Below are 22,924 nucleotides of genomic sequence, written 5' to 3'. Positions count from 1 at the left end.
TTTAAGAAAAAATAAAACTAAGGTAATTACATTAAACAAGCAATATGCCTGAAACGTACAGTAAAAACACCAGAAACAGGTATCTACAGATATCATCAAAAAATACAAAATTTCTAATGGGCTATATATGACTCAAGCCCAGGCCCCAGCCTTAGGCTTATACTAGTGTTTCCATGTTTTGAACAAAAAATACTTTGGAATACTGTATGTCACAGTTGTATTCTGTAAAAAGTGTGGTGGTCATGTTGTGGAACAGCCTGCTGCCAACACAAGACATTAACTTCAAAGATAGGAATACTATGAAATGTCTGAAAAATGTTTGCAAGGCAAACAAAACTAAGCATCTTTTATAAGAGCTCAAAAAAGAATTTGAAAAAAATCTAAGAGAATTAGAGAATTACCATAATATCCCATAGATGTGTCTGATTTTTAAAGCCTACTTTGAATGTAGGACTTCATGAATTCAAGAGGTTTTTCCTGTTAAGAACTGCAAAGCCGCTCCAAGAGCTTTCATCATTTTCATCACTTAACAAAAAACAGAAAAAAGTAGATTTCTCCCAATTAAATTTTCTAGGAAAAGGAGAAATAAGCCAAATTCATTCTGAAGAAAAAATGTATTACATTCATCTCATCATATAGTTCTTCTAAGTTTAAAGAATATTAAAAAATGCACATATCTAAGCAATTTAAAAAATATTCAGTGCAGATAGTCCTTTCAACTTACAATGAAGTAAAAATAGCAATAAGGGCAATGGAAATAACACAAATAAAGAAAAGGCTGTTTAGTACTTACTTGATGTTTCTAACAACTCTTGATGCAAAGAGTAAGGAACTAATGGATCTGGCAGATCTGCAAAAAAAGCTTTAAGAGCCCCAGCCACGGCATTCACTGTTACTCCCATTGATTCTAGACTGATATTATGATCTGCAAAACAAAATTTGAAAAATTAAATAGCAGTGTAAGTAAAACCTACTGTTATCATTCCTTATAATACTTTATGAAAACAAGAATTTATTCAAAACACTGAAAACTAAAATTTTGCCAAATGGTTATTAAATAAGGCATGAAAAGGCAAATATATTGATAAGTTGCTATCACACCGACCAACAAGGAATCAAATATGACAAACTCTGACAGTATTACAAAACAGTAGAAGATCAGAAAAATAAAGTTGTCTAATTCTCAATGAAGACTTGAATGATTCTGTATTTGTCATTTAACTGGCTTCCGATTAATCAATTTTGCCCAGTAAGGAGTTATAAATTCTATTTCCCAAATGCTGCTAAACAGCAAAGCAAGGCATTAAGAAATAGTACATTTATTTTCTTTAACATCTAGGAGATATTTTACTATTTTTCACAGGCTCAACTTCATTATTAACATCCAAGAATTTTTAATAAGAGTTATCATTTTAAAAAACAAATACACCAAAGTGAACAGCCTAATCCACCAATCACATTTCACTATATTCTACAGTGACAAAGGCTGTGTTAGAAATTATCCAGACTTAATTGTTAATGTGTATTATTCAAGAGACCTTTCACTCCAGTAAATATCAAGAATTACTATCTTTGGGGCATAAGAAGCAGAAGTGAATGCCTTAATGCCTTAGGACTGATGAACTGCTAACACAAGGAGCAGCTACGACTGCACTTAAACTCTTTAAAACCTTCAAATACCACTTAGATAATATTTTAATAGCACTTAATCCAGCTGCAACAAGATTCCCTTCCCATCCTTGGAGTTTCACTGGTAATAACCTGGACTATACCAATACAACCCACCAGAGCATTAAGTACTCAGTGCTATGGAAGTTGATTTGAAAGTGCAATCCTTTTATATTGCACTGTGATAAATCCATGGAGAATTCATGTTCTGTTTTGGCTTTAAATAATAAAATCTCTGATTACCTTGATCAAACTGTTTTTGAATGTTGTCTTGATCTGTTTTATTCCCACTAACACGGTACAGGCCTTCAGCACACAATCCTTAGAAGAGGAAGAAAAATAAATAATTAAAAGCAAGTTTATATACTATAGAGCAAAGCAGAACCAGTTATAACTACTAATTCAGAAACCAAAAGTAGGAATACAATTCTTGAGTGCCTAAAAAGTTAACACATTAACCGTTACAGGGATATAGGACTACCAAAACACAAAATGTCAGTTGTCTAGAGTCCATTATTCCATTTAATATGAATCAGAGGAAATGACATTGTAGGATAACAAAACTCTGATGGCAGATATTTGTTCAATAATGTACCCAAAATTATTCTCTCACTGATCTCTATTAGACAGTTGTTATTTATACAGTTTTTTAAATAATAATCAAAAACCTAAATTCTGTGGTACCCACAACATTTATGGTTTTAAAAACTGTCTTCACAGTTTAGGCTTAACAACTTACTGTGGTAAGCAACAACACACTAAAAATACTCTGCAGGGAGAAAAAAAAATAAATAAATAAAAATTAAGCCTTTGTAACTGAATCCTGATCTTTTAATTTCATGGTGTAACACACTCCTGTATATGATAAGAACTTAATCTTCCAACATTCTTTCCCTTTTAACATTTATATTTTATAAACTTTGAATCCATTTCCCCTCACTTCTTATCTAAGGTAAATTACCACATCACTTACAAGTCTTTCTTTAAGGGGTGGGGGAAAAGGGAAAAAGAGGAAAGGACTTAGGAAGCAGAGGTTCCCCAAGCTTCTCATTATTACTTTGTTTTACCACACATTACAGAGTCATCATAATTCCATCAGCCTTTCATGGTAAACATTGAACAGTACACCTTAATTATGCACACACACACTTGCACACTCCACTCCAGTGATTATGCTTCCTATCATATCGTTATCTTTTTTGCCCACAGCTACTCACTGAATGAAAGAGTCCATCCTGATATTCACACCATTACCCGAGGTATTTTTCTAATTTAGAAACTATTAGGGAATTTAAACAACTTATAGGTCCATAACTCTGCAAGTTACCTGTATGGGTGCAAAATTCTCTGTATGCTAGATCTCCATAACACTACATAGTTTTATTAAAAAATTCACAGGTTTCACAGCTTTATGGAATCTCTTGGCCTTTTGCCATCACAGGTCAAAAACTGAATGCATTTTAGATCATCAGATCAATACTTAACTGCTCTGACACACCACAATCCACCAAGTGTTCCTTTTAAGTTACCAACAACAATTAAGAACCCTATTACAATGTTCAAAGTACAAGAAGCACTTGACTGGTTCATACAGCTGGGAAATTTTTAATGATTTCATATGACTCTTCTAACTCATTTCCTTCTTAATGCCTCGACAACTCATGTGTCTCTTTACCGGCTGCATCAAGGCTATTTTAGTAAGCAATTCTTCAATAAACTTTCATGTCTACCTTTTAGCTTTCCAATTTCATAGCCAGGAGTTCTCCTATTGTAGCCAGACACCAGAACAGTCCTTTCAAAAAACCTGAGCCTTGTTCACTGATATCCTTGAACACCACCAGAAGGTATAATCTGGTGGCACAGGGCAAAAAGTGGTTTCAATGACTCAATCTATCTGAAAGGGTTTTCAAACCTGCCTTCAAAAGAATGCCCCAAATGTGCTATATGTGATCAAAGCCAGAAACACTTTGCATTCTTCTTCCAGAAGCTGTAAATAAACACAAAAGACCACTGGTAGATAAGAACAAGCTATGATCAAGATTCTCTTTGTCTAGTATGGGAGAATTCTCAATTGGAGACCCTACAGCCCCAGGATATTCTTTGTCTTATCCAATTACAATTCAATTTCTTTCTGCAAAAAAAAAAAAACCTGAATGTGCTGCAAATAGCAGTTTCTGACCCAGCCACTGTTTAGTGTATAGACCCTGAATACTTCAACTGGCTCTGGACATAAATGCTCTAGTGTGGTATCTGGGCTACAGCTCTAAGAAACATAGAAAAACAACTTATAGTACTTCAGAAAATTTTCAGGTTAAACACAGAGATGCCTACTGAATTTAGGCATCTTCCAAAAATAGTGAAGTGCTGCAATTCTGGATTAAGCTAACTAAATTTGTCTTCTTCCTCAAGGAAAAACTTTTTCTTGCTTGTGTATATTCTAGAAAGTCACACTTCATGAAACAGTTGGTCAATTGCCATTACACTTTTTCTAAGTTTAAGCTGTTTGTGAGTATACACACAGCTAGAAGTCTGAAAGTATTCTTTAAGTACTGCTCCAATTCTCTGTTGCTTTCTATCATGCAACCAGGTCTCTCCAACACTTCTTACATCAGGACCTTCAGCAAGTACCAGACACTCTAGTTCACAAGTTTTAGCTTTTAAACTTCTTGTATATCTATAATGTATATCTATAATAAAAGAGGGAGAGACAGAGAGCACTCAACATCTCTTTTTTCTGGCACCCTTTTAAAAATTCGGTTCCTTCATCTGCAAGCCTCTTGGTTTTTCAGAATTTTTTTCTATGTTCTTACCCTGCTTGCATTCTGGTCCAGTCGTAATTTTCAATATATCCTTACTGAACACAACTGCTACTGTAATATTATACATCAGAATCATATGATTTATTTGCTTCTCTGTCCTGCTAGCTTTACAACACCACTAGGTTTAAAAACTTAGATTCTCCTTACTTCACATCACAATAACCTATATATATTTAACAATCATATCCCCTTTGCCTAGACTACTCTTTTCTCAAAGTTTTCTAGAGCCTAATAAACTTCTTTTGTGCTGCCAGTTGTGACCAGGGCTCCATCCCATCTAACTGGAATTTCGCCACATGGGGTTCAAAGCATTTCAGAGAAAATGAGCAAGGTGGACCTGCACCTATATGCATAATCAGTTTGTAGGACACTTCCATTCTTAGGCTTCAATATATTTTCACAATTCTTGGTTCCTCCATAGAATGAATTAACTACAGCACAAGAGAAGACCGAAGTCAACCTGGTACAATATCTACTTTCCATCCCATATACTACACTAAGTAGTAGGTGCTTGAGGAGAGACGTAGAAAGGACAGGAGAGGAAAAAAACCAAAACCTACCAGCAATCTTTCTGTGGTACATCCTGTCAGCTTCCTGCAGATGGTGGCTTACACAGGCTTTTGCATAAGGCGTTGTAATAGCCACCTGGGGATTTATCCATCACTAATTCACCCAAACCCCTTCTAGTCTTGTGGTCTTTACATCATGGTGAACGCAGCTTTGTCATTCCAGAATGTACATTATGAAAGCACACTGAGTTTATGCTCAGTATTTGAAGTTTGCATAGTTTTTATTCTTAACAAGAAGTACTAACTTCTCTACATTTTCCCAGCACGTTTTTTAAATTTATGTAATTTCTCTTCCTCAGAAATGTTCTAAGCTAATCCATTCAGTTCATCTTTATCCAAGAATTACTTTTACTGCCATATGTATTATCTTTTCCAATTCTTTTCTATTCTGAGAAAGGCTGAACCAAATTGCAACCAGTATCCAAATTGTACGTATACATGGCATTATGTAATAGCATGATTTTTCTTCCTCCATAACACTCCATTTTTTTTGGTTTTTGCTTGCTTGATAGCAAGTACGGAGAGTTTAAGTTTTCAGAGAGCTGTCTGTGATGATTTCCAAAGCCTTTTCCAAAGTGACAACAGCTATACTAACATTTAGACTGCTGGAAAGTCATGGAGTGTCTGCTAAGAACATCCACAGCCAGATTCTGCTATGTTCTGTCTGTGTTTCTGAATACATGCCACAATCACAGCAAGCCTGTCTCTCCCCAGTTCAATTCCTTCCTCTACAGTGGCCAATGGTACTTTAAGGACTCCTTCTTCACTACAATAGCTAAGACTATCATTCCCACACTTATCTTTATAAATTTGGTGATCTATATATTTCTCTAATTTTATTCCATGGATTGATTCCATGGATCTGCTGTACCTCTTTTCAACCCCTATGCTACAACACAAGACTAAAGGAACCACCAATTTACTGATCCAAAACATTAATTTCTATGTACACCTAGAATGCATGTAATTACCAAGCAAAAAAGTCAAACTCTAAGTAAGAATCTAGCACTAACTTTACTTACATAAAACACACTTAATGTGTCCTTTTCAACACTGACATTTAAAGACATATGATATTCAATTCACACACTGAAAACCAGAACCACAAATAAGTTTCTAACTGCTTCTTGAAATAAAATAATTTATAGCATATTGAAATGTTCAATAAACAATAAGCAGTGTAAGGAAGTAAGCAGTACTTTTAGAAAGACTCTTATAATAGGAAGCTCTCCAAAGTTGAATTAACATTTCTACAATTTACACTAACTGATTATTAAACAAGGCCTCAATCATTTATGAAGTGCCCCTCAAGCCCATATTTTATGGCCTGTTCATTTTGAAAAAAAGAACAAGAGACTACAATTAATATGACATTACAAACATGCCTAGGAAAAGGTAGGTGCATTCTTTGCTTCATTAAAAATGGGTGACAACTGAAGCATTGTAGTTTTCCAGGCATATAGTACAGCTGTTTAGTCACTTTGGGTCTGGAGAATGCAGATGGAGTAAGTGGAGCAGCATAACTATCGTACATACCCTGGCATCTTGGTCCTACCTGCATTGTTTAGGAATTCTTTTTATAACTCCCATGATGTTTCCTTTGAAGAGATAACTCATTAGCCATACAACCCAAGTGCACAACATGTGTTTTATGAGTATTTCAAAACATATTTGTTTACAGTTTTCAGTGATTCTCTCTACTACTACTATTTCTCTACACTACTAACTTAATGCATCTGCTCCTCCCCTGTTTGGTAGTCAGTCTTCCATTAGGAAAAATGACTGATGCCTGTTTTACCCTCTTGAGTTTGTTTCCTCCCTGTTGATTAATTTCAAAGTTACAAAACACAAACCGGTGTACAGTCTCCTAACTACTGAAACCAATTCTATGCCAGTTTTGAAGTGATCACAGAAGGAATTCTCAGGAGATCATCTAGTGCAACCTCTTGCTCAAACAACAGTCAACATAGAATTTAGATTCGGATGCTTGTCTAAACTTCCCTTGAATGTCTCCAAGATACCCCACAACCTCTCTGGTTAACCTGAACCAGTGCTTTAATAACCTTCAGAGCAAAAGTACTGCCTTTCTTTTTAATCAGAACCTCCTATATTAGTGACACTGTTCTTCAGTTCTTTCGCCTGGCTGCACCTTGTCAGTAACCTCCTCATAGGTATGGGAAGCCGCTTCTGGGGGCCTCCTCAGCCTCTCTCTCCAACCTGAATAAACCAACATATTAGGAACTCCAGCCCCTGACCTCTTTTTGCCAGACTCAAGTTTGTCAACGCCTTTCTTTCAGTATTTCAGATGATGTCCAACAAGTGCAGAGCAAAGCTTAGTAACCACTTCTGCTCTGTAGTGCCTGCCCTTCTACTGGGACAGTCCAATACAGAAGGCATGATCAGCCTATTATCCACCATGACTGCAAGATTCTTTTCATTAGCACTGATACGGCGCCAGTCAAGTCCTCAGCGTGTACTATTGCAGGTGTTTAGTCCTTGCAATTCTAGTTGAAGGCATTTGTCCTCAATGAATTCCTTCAGGTTCCTACTATCCCATTCCTCCAGCTGGGATATGTTCCCTTGAGCAGAAGCCCTGGTCTTAAATACATTAACCACACCACCCACTCTAGAATCACTCGCCAACTTGATGAGGGTACAAAATGTGTTGTATAACTATTTAAATCTATTGTTACTGTACCTATCCAGAAACAAAAGTAGCAGAGGCATGGCCCATGTGCGTTTTTTGCTAAACATAAAGCTTCATGGGCAGTTGGGTCAACTTAACTGAACAATACGACTGAAAAAGATGGTCTAACTCCCTGCCTCATCAATCACTGTTTCTGTCCTTCCCTTGCTCCTGCTCCCTGCCTTGCACTTGTTTTGGCACATATTTGACCCTTAACTTACCAGCTGTAATACTACACAGCAGGACTTTAATCATTTTTGCTGATACAGCTTTTCAAAACAGCGAACGCCACTGATTCAGAGACATCTGACAAGTACCCGAAGTAAAAAGTGGCAGAAGCATACAGCAGGAGAGAATCTTTCTGGCTATTATACTATTTCTTATGAAATTACGCTGAGAATGCCAGCTCTCATACACCAGGCCAGGGGGATGTCCGGTTCTGTTCTCTCTGTCCAAAACACCAAGCTCCTAAAACCCTCTAGCTCTCCCAAGCCCCTTGAATAAAAGGTAAGGTAAACAACCTTGGATTTCCGGATTTTCCAGCCACTAGGAATATATTTCAATGATTTACCTGACATTTTTACCACAAGCAGCACTGCTGATTCATTTTCTCACCTATTTCTATCAAATCTCATTCTCTGGAGACAAACTTTGCCTTATCTATACTGTCAGTGTAAAAATCTGGCCTCACTGCAGATACAGCATAAAAGACCTTGGTGTAACCTAGGTTTGAAGGAATCACAGAAGGCAATATTTTTTTACTTGAATTACCTCCAAAACTGAATTTAGCAGCATTACAAAAATGGTCTCAATATCAAAAGCAGTAATTATTGTACATATACCAAGTACACAATTTTTAATTTCTCTTATAGCTCTCCATAGGAACCATGTGAGATATTGACATTTAACTCTGTCAAATTCCTTCTTCCGTCTTTATTCCATTCCTTGTCTCATATTAATTGAGTAACTAAATTATTAAACCACAAATTATTCTAGTAAGCCTCTCTTTGCTAAATTATTTCATGTACAATTAACAATCTATTAATATTATCAGTTTTCTATGAAGTACGGAATTTAAAATTTATAATCTGCTCAATGAAGTACATGGATAGCAATATTCTACAAAAAAATTTAAAACATTCGAAAGCTCAGAGAAAAAAACTTTAAAATACTGATATTAAAGTTGAATATCTTCAAGAGCTATATGTACTAAATGGCAAAACTGCTAGTATTTGTAATGTTAATTTGCTGTCTCCTTCCTTGGTAAACAGAATGAAATGTGATCTATACCAAACTTTCCACCAATGCCTGAACAAATACAAAAAGTAAACCCAAAAAAATACTGAAATATTAGAAAACCCCTCATACGCTAATAGTATCAGTTAGCATAAGTCATCTTGCCTGAATTATTTTAAGTTTGGGAAAAAGTTAAAAATCAACAACAGTAGGTGCTGAACAGTACACAAACAGTACATGGAATAGTTCATCACTAAATTCAGGGTGTGTATAACAGCATAAAAATGTTACTAACAAAACACTCAAGCTACAAAGTTGGCATAAACATGTACACTCTTTACACTTACAATCGAACATTCAGTAAATATTTTTCCATTACACTGCAATACAAAATTCAAACCATATTAACATTTTGTTGAAGACATTGAATTAGCCTTCAGAAATCTGTTCCTCTCTCTCAAAAAAAATTATCAGCGTATCAGAATATCTACCTTATTCTCTCCATGATAATTATTAGAGAAACACAGAATTCATGCAATTCATACAGCTAAACAGTTTAGTTTCAAAAAGTATCTCAATTCTGCTGCCTATATTTCAAAAAAATGAATTGCCCTAAAAAAGGTAATGGTCTACATTGGACTTTTTTTTTTTTTAAAGAGCAGGTAATCTTTTTTCTAGTATGTCTTAGCATAGCACCATTACTTCTACACAAAAACAGCCACTACAATTTTCTTAAAAATTAAAACTCTAGTTTCCCTGCTAAATACATTTTCATAAACCTAGTTTGCAGAAAACTAATACACTTTGGAAGTTCATTTCAAATGATGCAACAAAATTAAGTTCTCTTGAGTCCATCAGGAGAAAGCAAAAAACAGACCAGAACAACTGTATCATCAAAATACTCTTTTGGAAGCCCATAATCAAAAATGGCTACCAATGACAAAGAGTCAATTGAAATAGCTGCCCTCATAGGCAAGTTACAAACTGATTTGCAAAGGTTGTGACAGAGGTAAAAGCATACAAATATCATACATGTCACTAGTGACAGAAAAGTGTTCATATAGTCTGTAAAAGGTTACAGATAAGATCACAGGATCTTTACAAAAAAATCAGTTTTCCTGAAAACATTATACATTTATACCAAGATGTTTAGTGGAAAACTTCGTAATTCACCATTGGCAAGTCACTTACCTGAAAAAAAAAAATCTTTTGATCATCTTCAGTGAACCAAGAAAGAGCTCTGACAACCAAACAAAATATTACTCATCCTGCTATAATTACAATGAATTCAAAAATTAAAGGCTTGGATAGAAAAAAGGTTTTCCTGTAATCATGGACAATGCAGAAACACAGAAGCAAAGTTTGTTTACAATACTTAGCAAATTTTTCCTTCCTTCTTATCCAGAAGTGCCAGTGGTATAAAATTTAAGATGTTCACACATGATATTGTGCTATTTTTTTTTTTAAATCAATAGATTCCAACAAGACCAAGTATTATGTGCCATTGCTGCTTCATACCCCCAGTACCAGTGACAGTGCAGACTGCTCTGAAATGGAGGTTCTGACATATATTTACAGCTTACCAGCTTTAGATCTACTCAGGTATTAACCACTTTGCCCCCCAGTTTCTGCTTCCAGTACTATCAGAAGATTACAAGGGGATTCAAACTCTGTATTATATTTCAAAAACTAACTGGTCGGCTCCATAAAGCTAAACCAATTTAGAAGAAAGCTTTTTGTTGAAACACACTAAAGAGGAACACAGGGACAATAACCTTCACCTGCAGGCACAGACTTAGGATCCCTGATCTTTACCAGATCACCCTTTACATTGACAGGAACAATACGGCTTCTTCAGAAGAAAAAAATCTGTTTATTTACAAAAGGCTAGAACTTTTAAGTTCCTGAATTTACTTTAGTTTTTCCAAACTGTCCCTCTTCTACTGACAAACACTTTTTTTTTGTGAGGCTATTCCAGAATATTATGGTAAAACAAAAATCTGATAGTATTTTCTGCATGTGCTCGATTCTTTAAGGTTTATGGTGGAGCAAGAATCTTCAAAGACACTTTAAGGTGCTATTGTCTCATCTAGGCATCTGAAATACAGAAAACTTTTTCACACTGTGTACTTTCTAGCCTCGGCCAAAATTTAGTCTCGGTACAAAGCATTGCCTTGCATAATTTCATGAGACAGAAAGAGGGAACATTAAAAATTAAGATAAGCCCTTCAAACAGAGATTAATCACAGCTTCACAAATTCAGCCACAATCCAAATTACATAGGAAGAAGCTGAACTCCATGAAAGTACCTGAAAAGGAAATGCTAAACAATTATATCCTCTGTAAGAGAAAGATACAGATTAGCCAAACTGGAAAAGACTGCACTTCTTGATTAAAAAGACCATGATAATAAACACTGGTAATTCAGTGCAGTTCAAATTGACAGCAGGCTGACTTGCTAATAGACAGAGGAGTACTGAATAACTCCCCAGGGCCAAGCAGCTTTATCATAAAGGAACGGTACCATTCTGAACTCCAGCCTGGAGACAGTAGGTCCTGACTTGTCTTGTGCAGACTGATAAATCTTCAAAACTGTATTTGTGGAATTTTCTCACAGTCACAAAGTCAATGATGTGAATCTATCTCAGTACAGGATTTGAAGGCAATGCAAGTGAACATTCTCCTCTCTCAAAGGTAACAAATACATTCTATCAGAACCCTGCTTGAACCTCAAATGCCTACAGCATATTAATTCAGTATAAAAATAATACATACCAAAAATAAAACTCCCACAGCCAACTATGGAAGCTGAAAACAACACCAAAACTACTTACACAGAATCCAGAGTAAGAGAAAGAAAATTGTAATACAGATCAAAAGTAGAGGTTTTGTTCTAAGTGCTTAAACAAAACTAGCAAGACAACTACTGTCTTCACAGTCACTAAGTATGCAGATGGCACGATGTTTGTCCAGCTTACATTTATGGCCAGAATTAAAATTCTCCACCTGTATAGCAGCATCCCAGGATGAACTAACATATACGCACCTAACAGTGAAGTTGTGCCTTCTGAGTCACCATTTTTGAGGAGACCCTACATTTTGAACACACAGCAGCTAAACCAAACATTTTCCCAAGACAGACCACCAGAAAAGATGTCCTGAATCTTTCAGCTGGTCGCACGGTTTGACAATCATGAAGAAAAAAAAAAGACAACAAATAATGTTTCCACACTCTTATAGTTCTCTCTCTCACCCCACAAGCTGGTGAAAATTCTTCAGGAGAAATACCTTTTTTTAGAAAGTTTACCACAAAGACAACAATATTTTTAAGCAAATAAAATTCTTAGAACTGGATTTGTAATTTTGTTGTTTGAAAGTATTCTTAAAAAGTGAAACATGCTCAGATTAAGTTATTGCTAGATTCTACAAACTCTTGAAATTGGTCTTCAATACCTGTTAATACCTGTTTCATATAGCTACACATAGTAGCTGTATGTACCCACTTTTAAAGAACACCAATTCCAACAGTGACTCACCCATAATTTATGCTGGTTTGTTTTGGGTTGGGTTTTTTTTTTGCTACAGAAAACAGCAAACACAACATATATATATATGTTAAACTGCCTATGCTACTCTACTACTCCTTGCCCTTCTTCCTCCTTTCCCATTTTTAACTGGGTGAAAAAAAAAAAGCAAAAAGCAAGAGGGAAGAAAATACAGCTCTTACCTTTAATCCATAGAAAGTAAAGGCTAAAGACAGACCTATACAAGTATCTCTGACTCTAAAGTGCCTGAGGTTTAGGTCACCTAATTTTTTTATTGCAATAATGCAGTATGTAAGTCTTTAAAAACAGCTATTAGGCTTACCAGCTGTGGTAATTCTTTTGGAAACACTGTTCTTACAGATGGCAGTAAAACTGAATTTTATTATAAGAAAAAAAACCTTTCAGCTTTACTCTTGCTAAAACTGCTACTGTCATCTTACAGCCAAAATTGTATTAGAGATCTAAGCAAATTAGAAAAAAGATGCTGTTTTACTTTACACTAAACAACATCCAATTGCAGACACATCAAAAGATGGTCCTGCATGTTTCAGTTGTCACACTGTCATCTACTTTAAATACAGCAATATAGCATTTATAAAACTTCAGAGCAAGCAGGATCTACACACTAACTGAAAAACAGTGCTCACAAAAACAAACAAACCAAAAAAAATCCCCCCAAAACCCCAAACAAAACCCAACCACAGGTCATTCCCAAACCTCAAAACAAATCCCCACTCCTAACTGTAGTCTTCTGTTGGACCAGCAAAATCATCCTACTTGCCTCATGGTCACACAGTAAATAGGCTGAAAGCAGGGACAAACACACAACCAGGAAGCCAGGGAAAAAGGAGAGAGAGAAAACCATACTGTGAAATTACATCTTAGATAGATTAACATTTTTCATGGAGAATTACACAGTGTTTAGAAAATAAATGTTTCTGTCTCTGTGACAAGTTAGAATGCAAAACTAGGTTCACCTTCAAAATCAAGAAAGCAAAGCTGACTAATCAAACCAAGTCAGAAGCCATTTCAAGTCCCTGTTTTCTATAATTGGAAAAGGCGGATTTCAGAGCTTTTAAATATATGAAAGAAAATGCAGTGGCAATAGTAAGACATGTAAGACTGGACTGCCATTGGGTTAAACGTCATTTGGCATTAGACAGTGATACAAGTTTTTTAAATTACAGGGAACATGTTAAACTTCAGACACTTGTCAAAAAGTAATTAAGTATTTGTATAAATTAAGTCAAAAAAAAATCACATATTAAGCACACAATTTAGAAAACATTCTTTCTAAATGTGCCTAACCCCATGTATTTATTTATAGTAAAAAATTCTGTAAGTACTTTATAACAGAAAACGAGAGGCTTTACTTGTTATGCAAAATGGGCAAGTCTTTCCTCTAACAGTCCTCCTATCTTACCTGTATCTTCAATGAATTGCACACATTTTTCAACAAACAGAGGTATTGGTTTCTCGGGTGTAACCAAATCCTGTAGGGGCATCCCAAAGTAATTACTTTCCCAGTTTCTACGGATTGGAGGATTGAATGTCTTAGTTTTCTTTTTCGGCTACAACAAAACAGAGTTATTTAAGTAATATTCAAGTAACATTTTAACCAACTCATATTTCAATCATTCAGTAAACACAACCAGATCATATATCTATCAGACATTAAAATTCCTCTACAGCAAACTGAATGAATAAAAATTAAATGCACTTTTAAAATGATAAATTTATAAATACTTAATTATAAAGTAATAATACATTAGATACAAAGCACTCACCTTCTAAAAGTTTTGATCCGTTTTGTATTACACTAGGAACAGGATGACCCAATATATCAGTAACTGAAAGACCACAGGAACAGAAGTAAAGACACCACTTGTTTAGAGTGCTGTGACAAGTCTTTCAGCACAGCTCACAGGAATCACATCCGAACCACACCTCCTTATAAATTGTCAGGATAAAACTCCGGTGTCATATCACCAAAACAAGGCTGGTGTCTTCTGCATATATTTAAAGATACTAAACAATCTTTATATTGCAACTATACAAGAAACATGACAATGGAGAATGACTAACAATCAGTCTTGAAGTTAAAGTTGCAGGCACTCCTATTATGCATGGATGCTTTGTTACAGGCATAGGATTTTAGCCAAAAGGAGGTTTGCACACAATCAAATCTAAGATGGAGAGTTTCATACGGAATTTTCCTGTTTTTATTTTTTTTTTTCCCACTGAGAAGGACTTGTATCAGTGGAACTGATAAACCAGCCTTGGATGATTACAAGAGTTATATTGTATCAGATACCATAATGCATCTCTGAATATTGATGAAAATATAAAGTACATCAAAAATATTTATTTAGGCAGCATCCAGCTCAGATGAGCAACAGCTGAAAGGGCCAAGCTGAAGCTAAACAATGTATAAAACTCACTGAAAACATTTTTGTCAAATGTTAAACGAAAGATCATTTTAGATACATATATTAAGGCGGTAAAGAAAGGAGAAACAACTCAATTTTTTTCCCCAGGGTGTTCACTGCACATCTTCACCATCACAGAATAAATGAAGCAACACTCAAGACTGTGTATTTAAGATCAACAAGATAGAAAAAGACTCTGTGTGTCTCTTGGAAAGCAGTCAGGCAAATGGAATAATAAACTAGGACTCCACAGAAATTTTATGAAAATTATGAATATTATCTGTGTAGAATACCTGGACATAGTATGAAATACCAGACACAGGTACAAAATCGGAGTAAATAGTGCTCTTTTCCAATAATTGTCCTGCTTTTAGAAGAAAGGTTGCAAGGGACTGTGTGATATCACGTTTGACATTATGCACACACAAATGCAAAAAGGTTTCTTAGATGAACTCTTTACTTGAAAACAGTTTAATCCCCAGTTTGGAAAGTGAAAATTTGTCTAAAGAACTTAATGAAGCATAAAGAATAAAACAATAAAGAGAAAAAGGAGAGAACCCTGAAGTCCTTTTGCAAACTGGTCTAAAGGCAGAGTACAAGATATGATCACTGCAAGACTATTCCATAAACATGAAATTACAATTTCACAAGGCTGCTACAACAATAAGTTTATCAGCTGTTTCTCATTATGTATCATTATGTATTTTGTACCTCTCCTGGCCAGTATTTATTAAAATATCTCCCTCATTATTTTCCTTTCTTTTGGGGTATATGAGTGCATAAACTCTCCACTGACAGCATAAATCAAATCCTCCTGCAAATAACACTATCTACATGATCTTTACAAAAAATACTTCTGTAAATTAAAAACAAAACTTTAAGGCATTAAGAAAAACCAACATGCCACTTCCTGATTTTAGACTTCCACACCTTCCTGAAGTTGTTGGTCTAGATTTCTTAAGTGGAGAACTTGTTCTGAACAAAAAGGTGTACTGTACAAAAGACCTAATCTTTGCCAAAAGACCAATTGGCTTCAGGGAAAAAAATATGGGTCTTATTTCTAACAAAATTAAGTCTTAGTGAAAGCTTTTCTTTAACCCCTATTCCCCACTCTGAGAAAACACCTTTTTTTTCTGATCTATCAGACATAGAACGGAACTTTCAGATTTTCTAGTCAAGATAGTAACTACCATTTAATTTTATGCAGAAAAAATTCTTTTAAAATATCTCTAATGAAACAATAAACAGAAACTGTTAAACATTAAATTATTCATTTAGTTAAACAGCACCTGAGTAAGGTGAACCATAATTCCTAGATTTTGGCAAAGAGATTATGATTTTGCCCCAGGTATTTTTAGTTCAATCATCCTCCCAAAACACCTACGCCCGACAATGCAGCAGTCACGTAATACTGCATGCAGCAAGTACTAATCTAGGCACAGCCAAAACCAATTTTGTATGCTTCTCCTACATCATCATAAAAAAATAACTAATAGGCACCAAGTTAAAGAAGACAAGAACCAGCACAAAAGTTTTGTGACTTAAGCCTAGCAAAAAGCTCATTGTTTCACATACCACTGTTTTCCTGCTAGTAATTAAAATACAGGCCCAAGACCATGAAGTTGAAATCCTTTGTTTTCGTATAGATCTGTGGGGCTTTGTATAATTGATTGCTGCACTTACGTTGAGCTTTCAGCATGGGTTTCACCACTTGCTTCTTGCCAAAGACAACTTCTCGTCATACCCTAACAGATTAATGCCAAACTTTCAACTGATCCTTATATATTTTGGCAGGAAAGCATTATAACTCTGATAATTCCAAACTTGCCTTGCATTGCATTTACTTGCAATATTGCTTTATTTTGCAGTACTTCAATCACCAAGATACATGTTGCAAAAGATTAGCTAAAGTCCTCTTAACATAAGACAAGGTAAACACAAAAACATAGTCTAGCATGGCACAGTATCCAATTCTTGATTTCAAAGAAATATTATTACGAAGAACATTAACTTTGAAAATATAGATGTAAAGAATACCCAAGCTTAACCTCTTGACTGCAGGTACTAGGGAACCAGCTAAGTAACACTCATCATCTAGAGAGAAACTAGGCTAAGACTTTAGCCAGTTGTGAGCCTTGAGGGTATAATGCACTTAAATACAACCTTTTAAAATTAACCTAGAAAACTAAAAACTGCCAAAATCCTATCAAGTCCCTTTATGGATGGGCTGCTTACTCTAGCAAGCCCTCTGTTCAAGACAGGCTTTTTTTTCCTCTCACTGCCATCCCACCAGAACTACCATCAATAATTTATTTATTAAGTACAAAATTCAACCACTTCTCTACCTCCAAAAGACTTCACTACTACTTTTGATGCAAAGGAAATTTTCTGCCTGCATCATTTGCAGTCAGCCCTAAGGTCATGGAGGGCAAAGTCTGTATTTTCAGGACTTCATAAAACCACACACCATGAACAGCATTCACTTTATAGTGAATAAATATACTTAATAAAGTATTTGTAATCTCTAATTCACAGCCAGCTCTTCAGAAATTATATGATATATGAATAATGCAGATCACTGTCCCTAACATGCTCTTTCTTCACTTCATGCCTTCTGCCATTTTTAGAATTCCAGCTTGTTACACTGTTTTAAACTACAGTGGCTCAAGAAGGCATATGGCTCTAAATATGCATATTAAGAGTGTTAAATTTGAACAGATGAAACCTGAAAGTACAGATTCTAATATTTCCTGTATTCCTCAGAACAAAAAAAAATTCACTGCACATTCCAGTCTGAAGTACAGTATTTTGCTAAATTAACCACTGAATTTACACAAGAACAGCTGAATAAAAATGTAAGTTGATCTGCCACTGCTCACATGTTTACCATAGTCTTATTAAAACTGAGATCAACACACATGGGCTCTACAGTTCCTCACACTATTTCTGTAATAGTTTTAACACAAAATTTCATATAGTTTTGAAATTATAATGGCAGCAAGCAAGTTTAAGCATAGAAAAATAGATGAGAAACGTACTGCTTATATCATGTTCTAAAAAGTCAAAAGTAAAATATGTGAGACTTCATCAAGATGCTAGTGGATTTTTCTTGCTGAAATAACTGAGGAAAGTGTTCAGATTCATTTAAAGTAAAAAGCATCTTACAATCAATCATCTTGGTATAAATGAAAATGGAAAGAAGTAATTCACAAACTTCTCTGGAAGCAACCAGTGTTGTTTGCAAACAGGATTACAAAGCAATGTTTTAAAACACTGTTTCTCAGATTTAGCAATACAGATGGAAACTCCATTCACCAAAAAAAAAAAAAAAACCCATCAGACATTGAATAACCAAACTACTGACCATTGGTCAAAGAACATATAGTGGAACTTTTTCAGATTTCAACAATGACATGCCAAAGAATTATCACCGAACAGGTAATTGATTGTATTGTTTACAAGATCTCTCTAGTCTCTGTGGTGGGTGGATTTGTTAGGATTTCTTTTCAGAAGTACTTAAAAAATTCAAGATAAGGCTTTTCCTTTCCCTTTGCAAAAATTTAGTCAGGATATTTGCTGTTCTTTATATGTTGTGGAGGACAAAAACCTAAACAACCATAATCTATAAGAGGAGAAAAAAAACAGCCTAAATTAGACACTGAACATATCTCAAAGTGTTCACAAAGATAAGAGCTCTAAAGCAGGTGGGTAAAGTTTTAATACACATCAATGCCATTGTAAAAACAAATAACAAGGTTATTAGTTGTCACTATATGGAATAGCTACCGGTTTCCACATCAGGCAGGCTTCCTGCTGAAGAGGGAATTACTAAATTAAGACAAGGATCAAAAACAACTGGCTATTATTTCATAGTAATAATAATAATAAAAAAAAAATCATTGATAATAATTGATGACTAGTTTTTTAAATATTTACACTGGGCTTGTTTACACAGTGAGAATGGAAAGGCAAGGACTACTGTGGTTTGGGCTTTCTATTAATGCATAAAATGCATCAGTTGCAGCTTTAAGGTTATTGCACACACATGAAACAGTTCTTCCTAAGATATTAGAAGGCTTCCTTCAGCAAGATCCTTTTCCTCTAGGAATGTTCATGCCCTTTCATGACCTGAAATTTTCTGTAGTTTGTTGTTTTGTATCTCCAAAGTAATTAAGTTAAACTATTTTTGTCTTCAGTTTATGATACAGCTTGCAAGGCTGCTGCTTTTCATGTGTACCAACACCAATAATGTTTATACTAGACCTTAATGTTAAAAATTCTAATTGAGATGAGCATCTACTTGTAATTCCCACTTCCAGTTTCTGATAAAGACATGGAGATGAGTGAGCATACATCACAGCTGGAGAGGTCTAACTTGGCAAAGAAGAAACAGCACAAAGCTACATTTTAACATTTTAGTCTGTGCTTAGATCCTTTAAAGTTTGTGAACACCATGATGGAAATAAACAATCAAACATAGAAAGCATGACAATATAGAGGAGAATTTACTCCACAAAATGCATTTTTTTGCTATTTTGTTTAGCAACAACAGAAAGGACAAGATGCTTTTCTCATAAGAGAAACTTTACAGAAGAAGTTCTGTAGGTGAAGAAACAGGCCACTACAGCTTAACAAATACTAGCACACAGCATGCACTTCAAATATTGAACAACATGCACTTGAAGTATTTCAAGCTCAGTGTGCACACACAACTCCACATGAACGTGGCTAAAAAGTCCTGTGATTGAAGCCAGTCTGCTTGCTTTCTTCACCACCTCCTCACTTCTCTTCATATTTATCCCCACCAGAAAAAGTTCAATGGTCAACTTGTTAATAGCACATGCAAGGCCATATAATGGATTTTTCAGAACATTTAGACACATGCTAATAAAATAAAATAGGATAAAGGTGGGTGTATCACAGATTAGACTATACTGATTCAACCTTTTCCACTTTTCTAGAGGCAAAGATAGAACTACCATCTCTTTGTTGGTCGTACCAATCTGAACTTTAGTAAGGCACTTGGTGATGGCATATAGGAAACTACAGTGACAACTGGAGGAGCAGAAAAAAGATGATACTCAACAACAAAAAGGACAAAGTCGTAGAGTAATGGAAAAATCATGCACTGGAATGCGCAACTAGTAACAGTTATGCGCTGTAATGTGGCTGTAGCACGTGCTCTAATGTACGGATACTGTGTGTATATACTATACAGGTGTGTATGTACAATAAACCACCTGTACTATACAGTGTGAAGTCATTACCCGGAAATTATCAAGGACAAGAGCAGGCCAAAGGTACCTAAAGTGACAGCAACTGCAGCTAAGCAAAGGTTGGGTACAATCACACAACTGTGTCGGGTAGTAATTTCTAGTAGACATCAGCAAACATTAAGATTATATGATGCACTGTTATGACATTCCTTGCAATACTATGCACAGTTTCAGTCACCCTCATTCAAAAACACAGGTTCAGAGGACAATTCCAATTTCTCTTTAAATCTTCTAAAACTCAGGTCAAGAAGCAGCCATTTTTTCTTTACCAGTTTGGAGGCGACCAGACAGAGAAAAAAAACATTCCAGGAGAGAGGTTACCACATGGAAAGGTGAAAACTAGGAATTGCAAGATTGCTCACCAATACAGAGGAAACAGAAGCTCTGGATGAGTTTTTCAGAGTAAATGAGTAATGAGGGGATAAAAGTTTTCAGAGGAATTATATTGCTGTGATAATTTAAAGAAGAGCTCAAGGACAATTCTCTTCCAGTTCTGACTACCAGTATACTGAAAGAAGACCTAAGAACACTAGCACAGTGTTATGGACAAAAATAATGGGCAAATAATTCAGACCAAAGCACACTTGCTTAACTGGCCTGAATTTTAAATTGTTTCTTTTGGTAGTAAAAAACGTTAGATGACCTTGCAAGTAATGTTACCTGCTTTCCACAGATTTGTCATTGCTATTACTTTCCACAGTAAAACATTTTAATTTATGCTTCCAAATAGCAACAAGTAGCACAATTCTGACTATTTACTTCTGCCTTTAATAACATGTGTTCACAAGAGATTTTCAAAGTTTGATACGTAAGTGTTAGCCAAACTACAGCTGTTCATTTTCCCACTCTACTGTTCGTCAGATCTTGACTCCTCCTTCCTACCCACCCAACTCTTGCCTTTTTGCCTTCAGTTTTTTTACCTGAACCCTACAATCACTCTACATCCATTTTCTGCCTCCCTATAAATGTCCTAGTGCCCATATTTTTACGTGATTTTATCTTGTGAGTTGGGAGACCGGGGTCCTGAAAGCATCAGGGCAGAATGAGCATCCTGCAGCACAGTTATGTCTCTCCTGAGACACCTTACAAGAAACCCAACCAGAAACACATCACATCTCAAACAAAAATGCAAGGAGTATCAAGAGTGTTACACCCTATTCAGGCTTAAAATAAAACAATCAATCTCTGAAAAAGACAACTAGGACTTCAGACTTCAAAGTTCAAGTTTTTCCAAACAAATTAATTTTGTTCATAGGATTTCTGTATTTCAGAACCACTGTAATTAAAGCAAGAATAGTTACACATGTATCCTATGTTCCCTTTACAAAGAGCTGAACAATTCAGAAAAAGTATCAGCAAGAGATTTAAGAAATAGTCAGAAAGAAAGTACACAAGTTCTATTTATCTCTTTCACATTCAAGCAGTCAAAATTCTCAAAAAAACTCGGCAAGTAATCTGTAAATAGTGGTGCACTAACATCTCTCACATGGACCAAAGAACACTTGACAAGGAAAATATAATTTGAATAATTTTTTGTTTCTGTAATAAAAGACTGCTAGTTCCTCATCCAAAACAACACAGGAAAACATGTGGAAAAAGTTCCAAAATTAATAAAACTGCATCTCTTCTGAAATAAAATTAAGCATTAAAAAACCCAAAGGAACAGGTAATGAACTAGAATGACTCACTTGAACTGGAACTGCTCTCACTTCAACTTCATTCAAGTCAACACAGAAGTCACTACTTATCAAAAGCACTGAGCACTCAAAATAGCACTCAAGATACTTTAAAAACTTGCAAACATTTGAGCTATCAAGTTAAATTTGTTTTCTCAATCATTACAATAATTTCCACGATTATTAAAAGTTTTCTCTAATAGTAGCAGCTTTGCTACTTGTGAGTAAAAAAAAAAACAAAACACATACAACCCCTTCCCAAAAAAAACCCCCAGATAACCAACAAATCACAAACCAAAGCAAAACCAACCAACCAAAACTTAAAACAATTCTACTCTTCAAGAAACTTACCCACTACAAAAATTAAAACAGCCTGAAACTTGCAACTCAGGCTTCTTCTCAACAGGCTAAAGCCAAAAGTGGAGGCTTTGGTAGAGGCATCAGCAGGTTTCCTGACACAATTATAGGAAGAGAAGACCCCACTCTACTAGATCTACTCAGTTTAAAACATAAATATTCAACACAGAATAACTCTGTGTCAACTCAACACAGCTGGGACAGCAGGAAGATTATGAAACTACATTTCAATTTCTATGTAACAAGATTATTTCAAGCAAAAGGAGTCCAGAAGTTGGACTTGATTATCTTTGTGGGTTCCTTCCAACTCAGGATATTCAACGATCCTATGAAAAGTATATAAATTATTGGGGTTTTTTTAAATCGAAGTTTCTCCACAAGGATAACTTCAAGGTATTTTTAACCATATGATTTTATGCCCACAAGACATCATTATCCACGCTTATGAGTAAGCCCTAAGAAAATTTAGTGCCCTTTAAATCAGTCATGTGTAATTCAAATCACAGCTGCACACCAGGAAAAATTTTATCTACTAGTAAAATGTAACTATGCTCTACTTTAACAAAACTTATTTCTACCTGGTTTTCAAGTACCATCAGATTTAAGCTAAAAAAGTGACATTTTGAAAATGCTACAAAAGATAATATTAAAAAGGTCAGATTA

The 22,924-nt window shown here is 35.3% G+C and overlaps 1 protein-coding gene across 4 annotated transcripts in view; it reads right to left on the bottom strand.

Moving 5' to 3' along the window:
• ARHGAP5 (Rho GTPase activating protein 5) overlaps positions 1 to 22,924 on the bottom strand; it is a 47,803-nt gene that overhangs the window by 9,114 nt on the left and 15,765 nt on the right. For all 4 annotated transcript variants that reach the window (XM_042048435.1, XM_042048433.1, XM_042048434.1 and 1 more), the window contains 3 exons: positions 13,947 to 14,094; positions 1,912 to 1,989; positions 794 to 925 (listed from right to left, as the gene is read on the bottom strand). In XM_042048435.1, coding sequence (XP_041904369.1) covers positions 794 to 925; positions 1,912 to 1,989; positions 13,947 to 14,094 — 358 coding nt within the window. The remainder of the gene's footprint in view (positions 1 to 793; positions 926 to 1,911; positions 1,990 to 13,946; positions 14,095 to 22,924) is intronic.

This window comes from Corvus kubaryi, unplaced genomic scaffold (assembly GCF_017639235.1).
Source record: "Corvus kubaryi isolate FWS band 111438036 unplaced genomic scaffold, C.kubaryi_AGA036_p1.0 66, whole genome shotgun sequence".
Classification (NCBI taxonomy): domain Eukaryota; kingdom Metazoa; phylum Chordata; class Aves; order Passeriformes; family Corvidae; genus Corvus; species Corvus kubaryi.
This window is presented reverse-complemented; position numbering and strand designations above follow the sequence as displayed.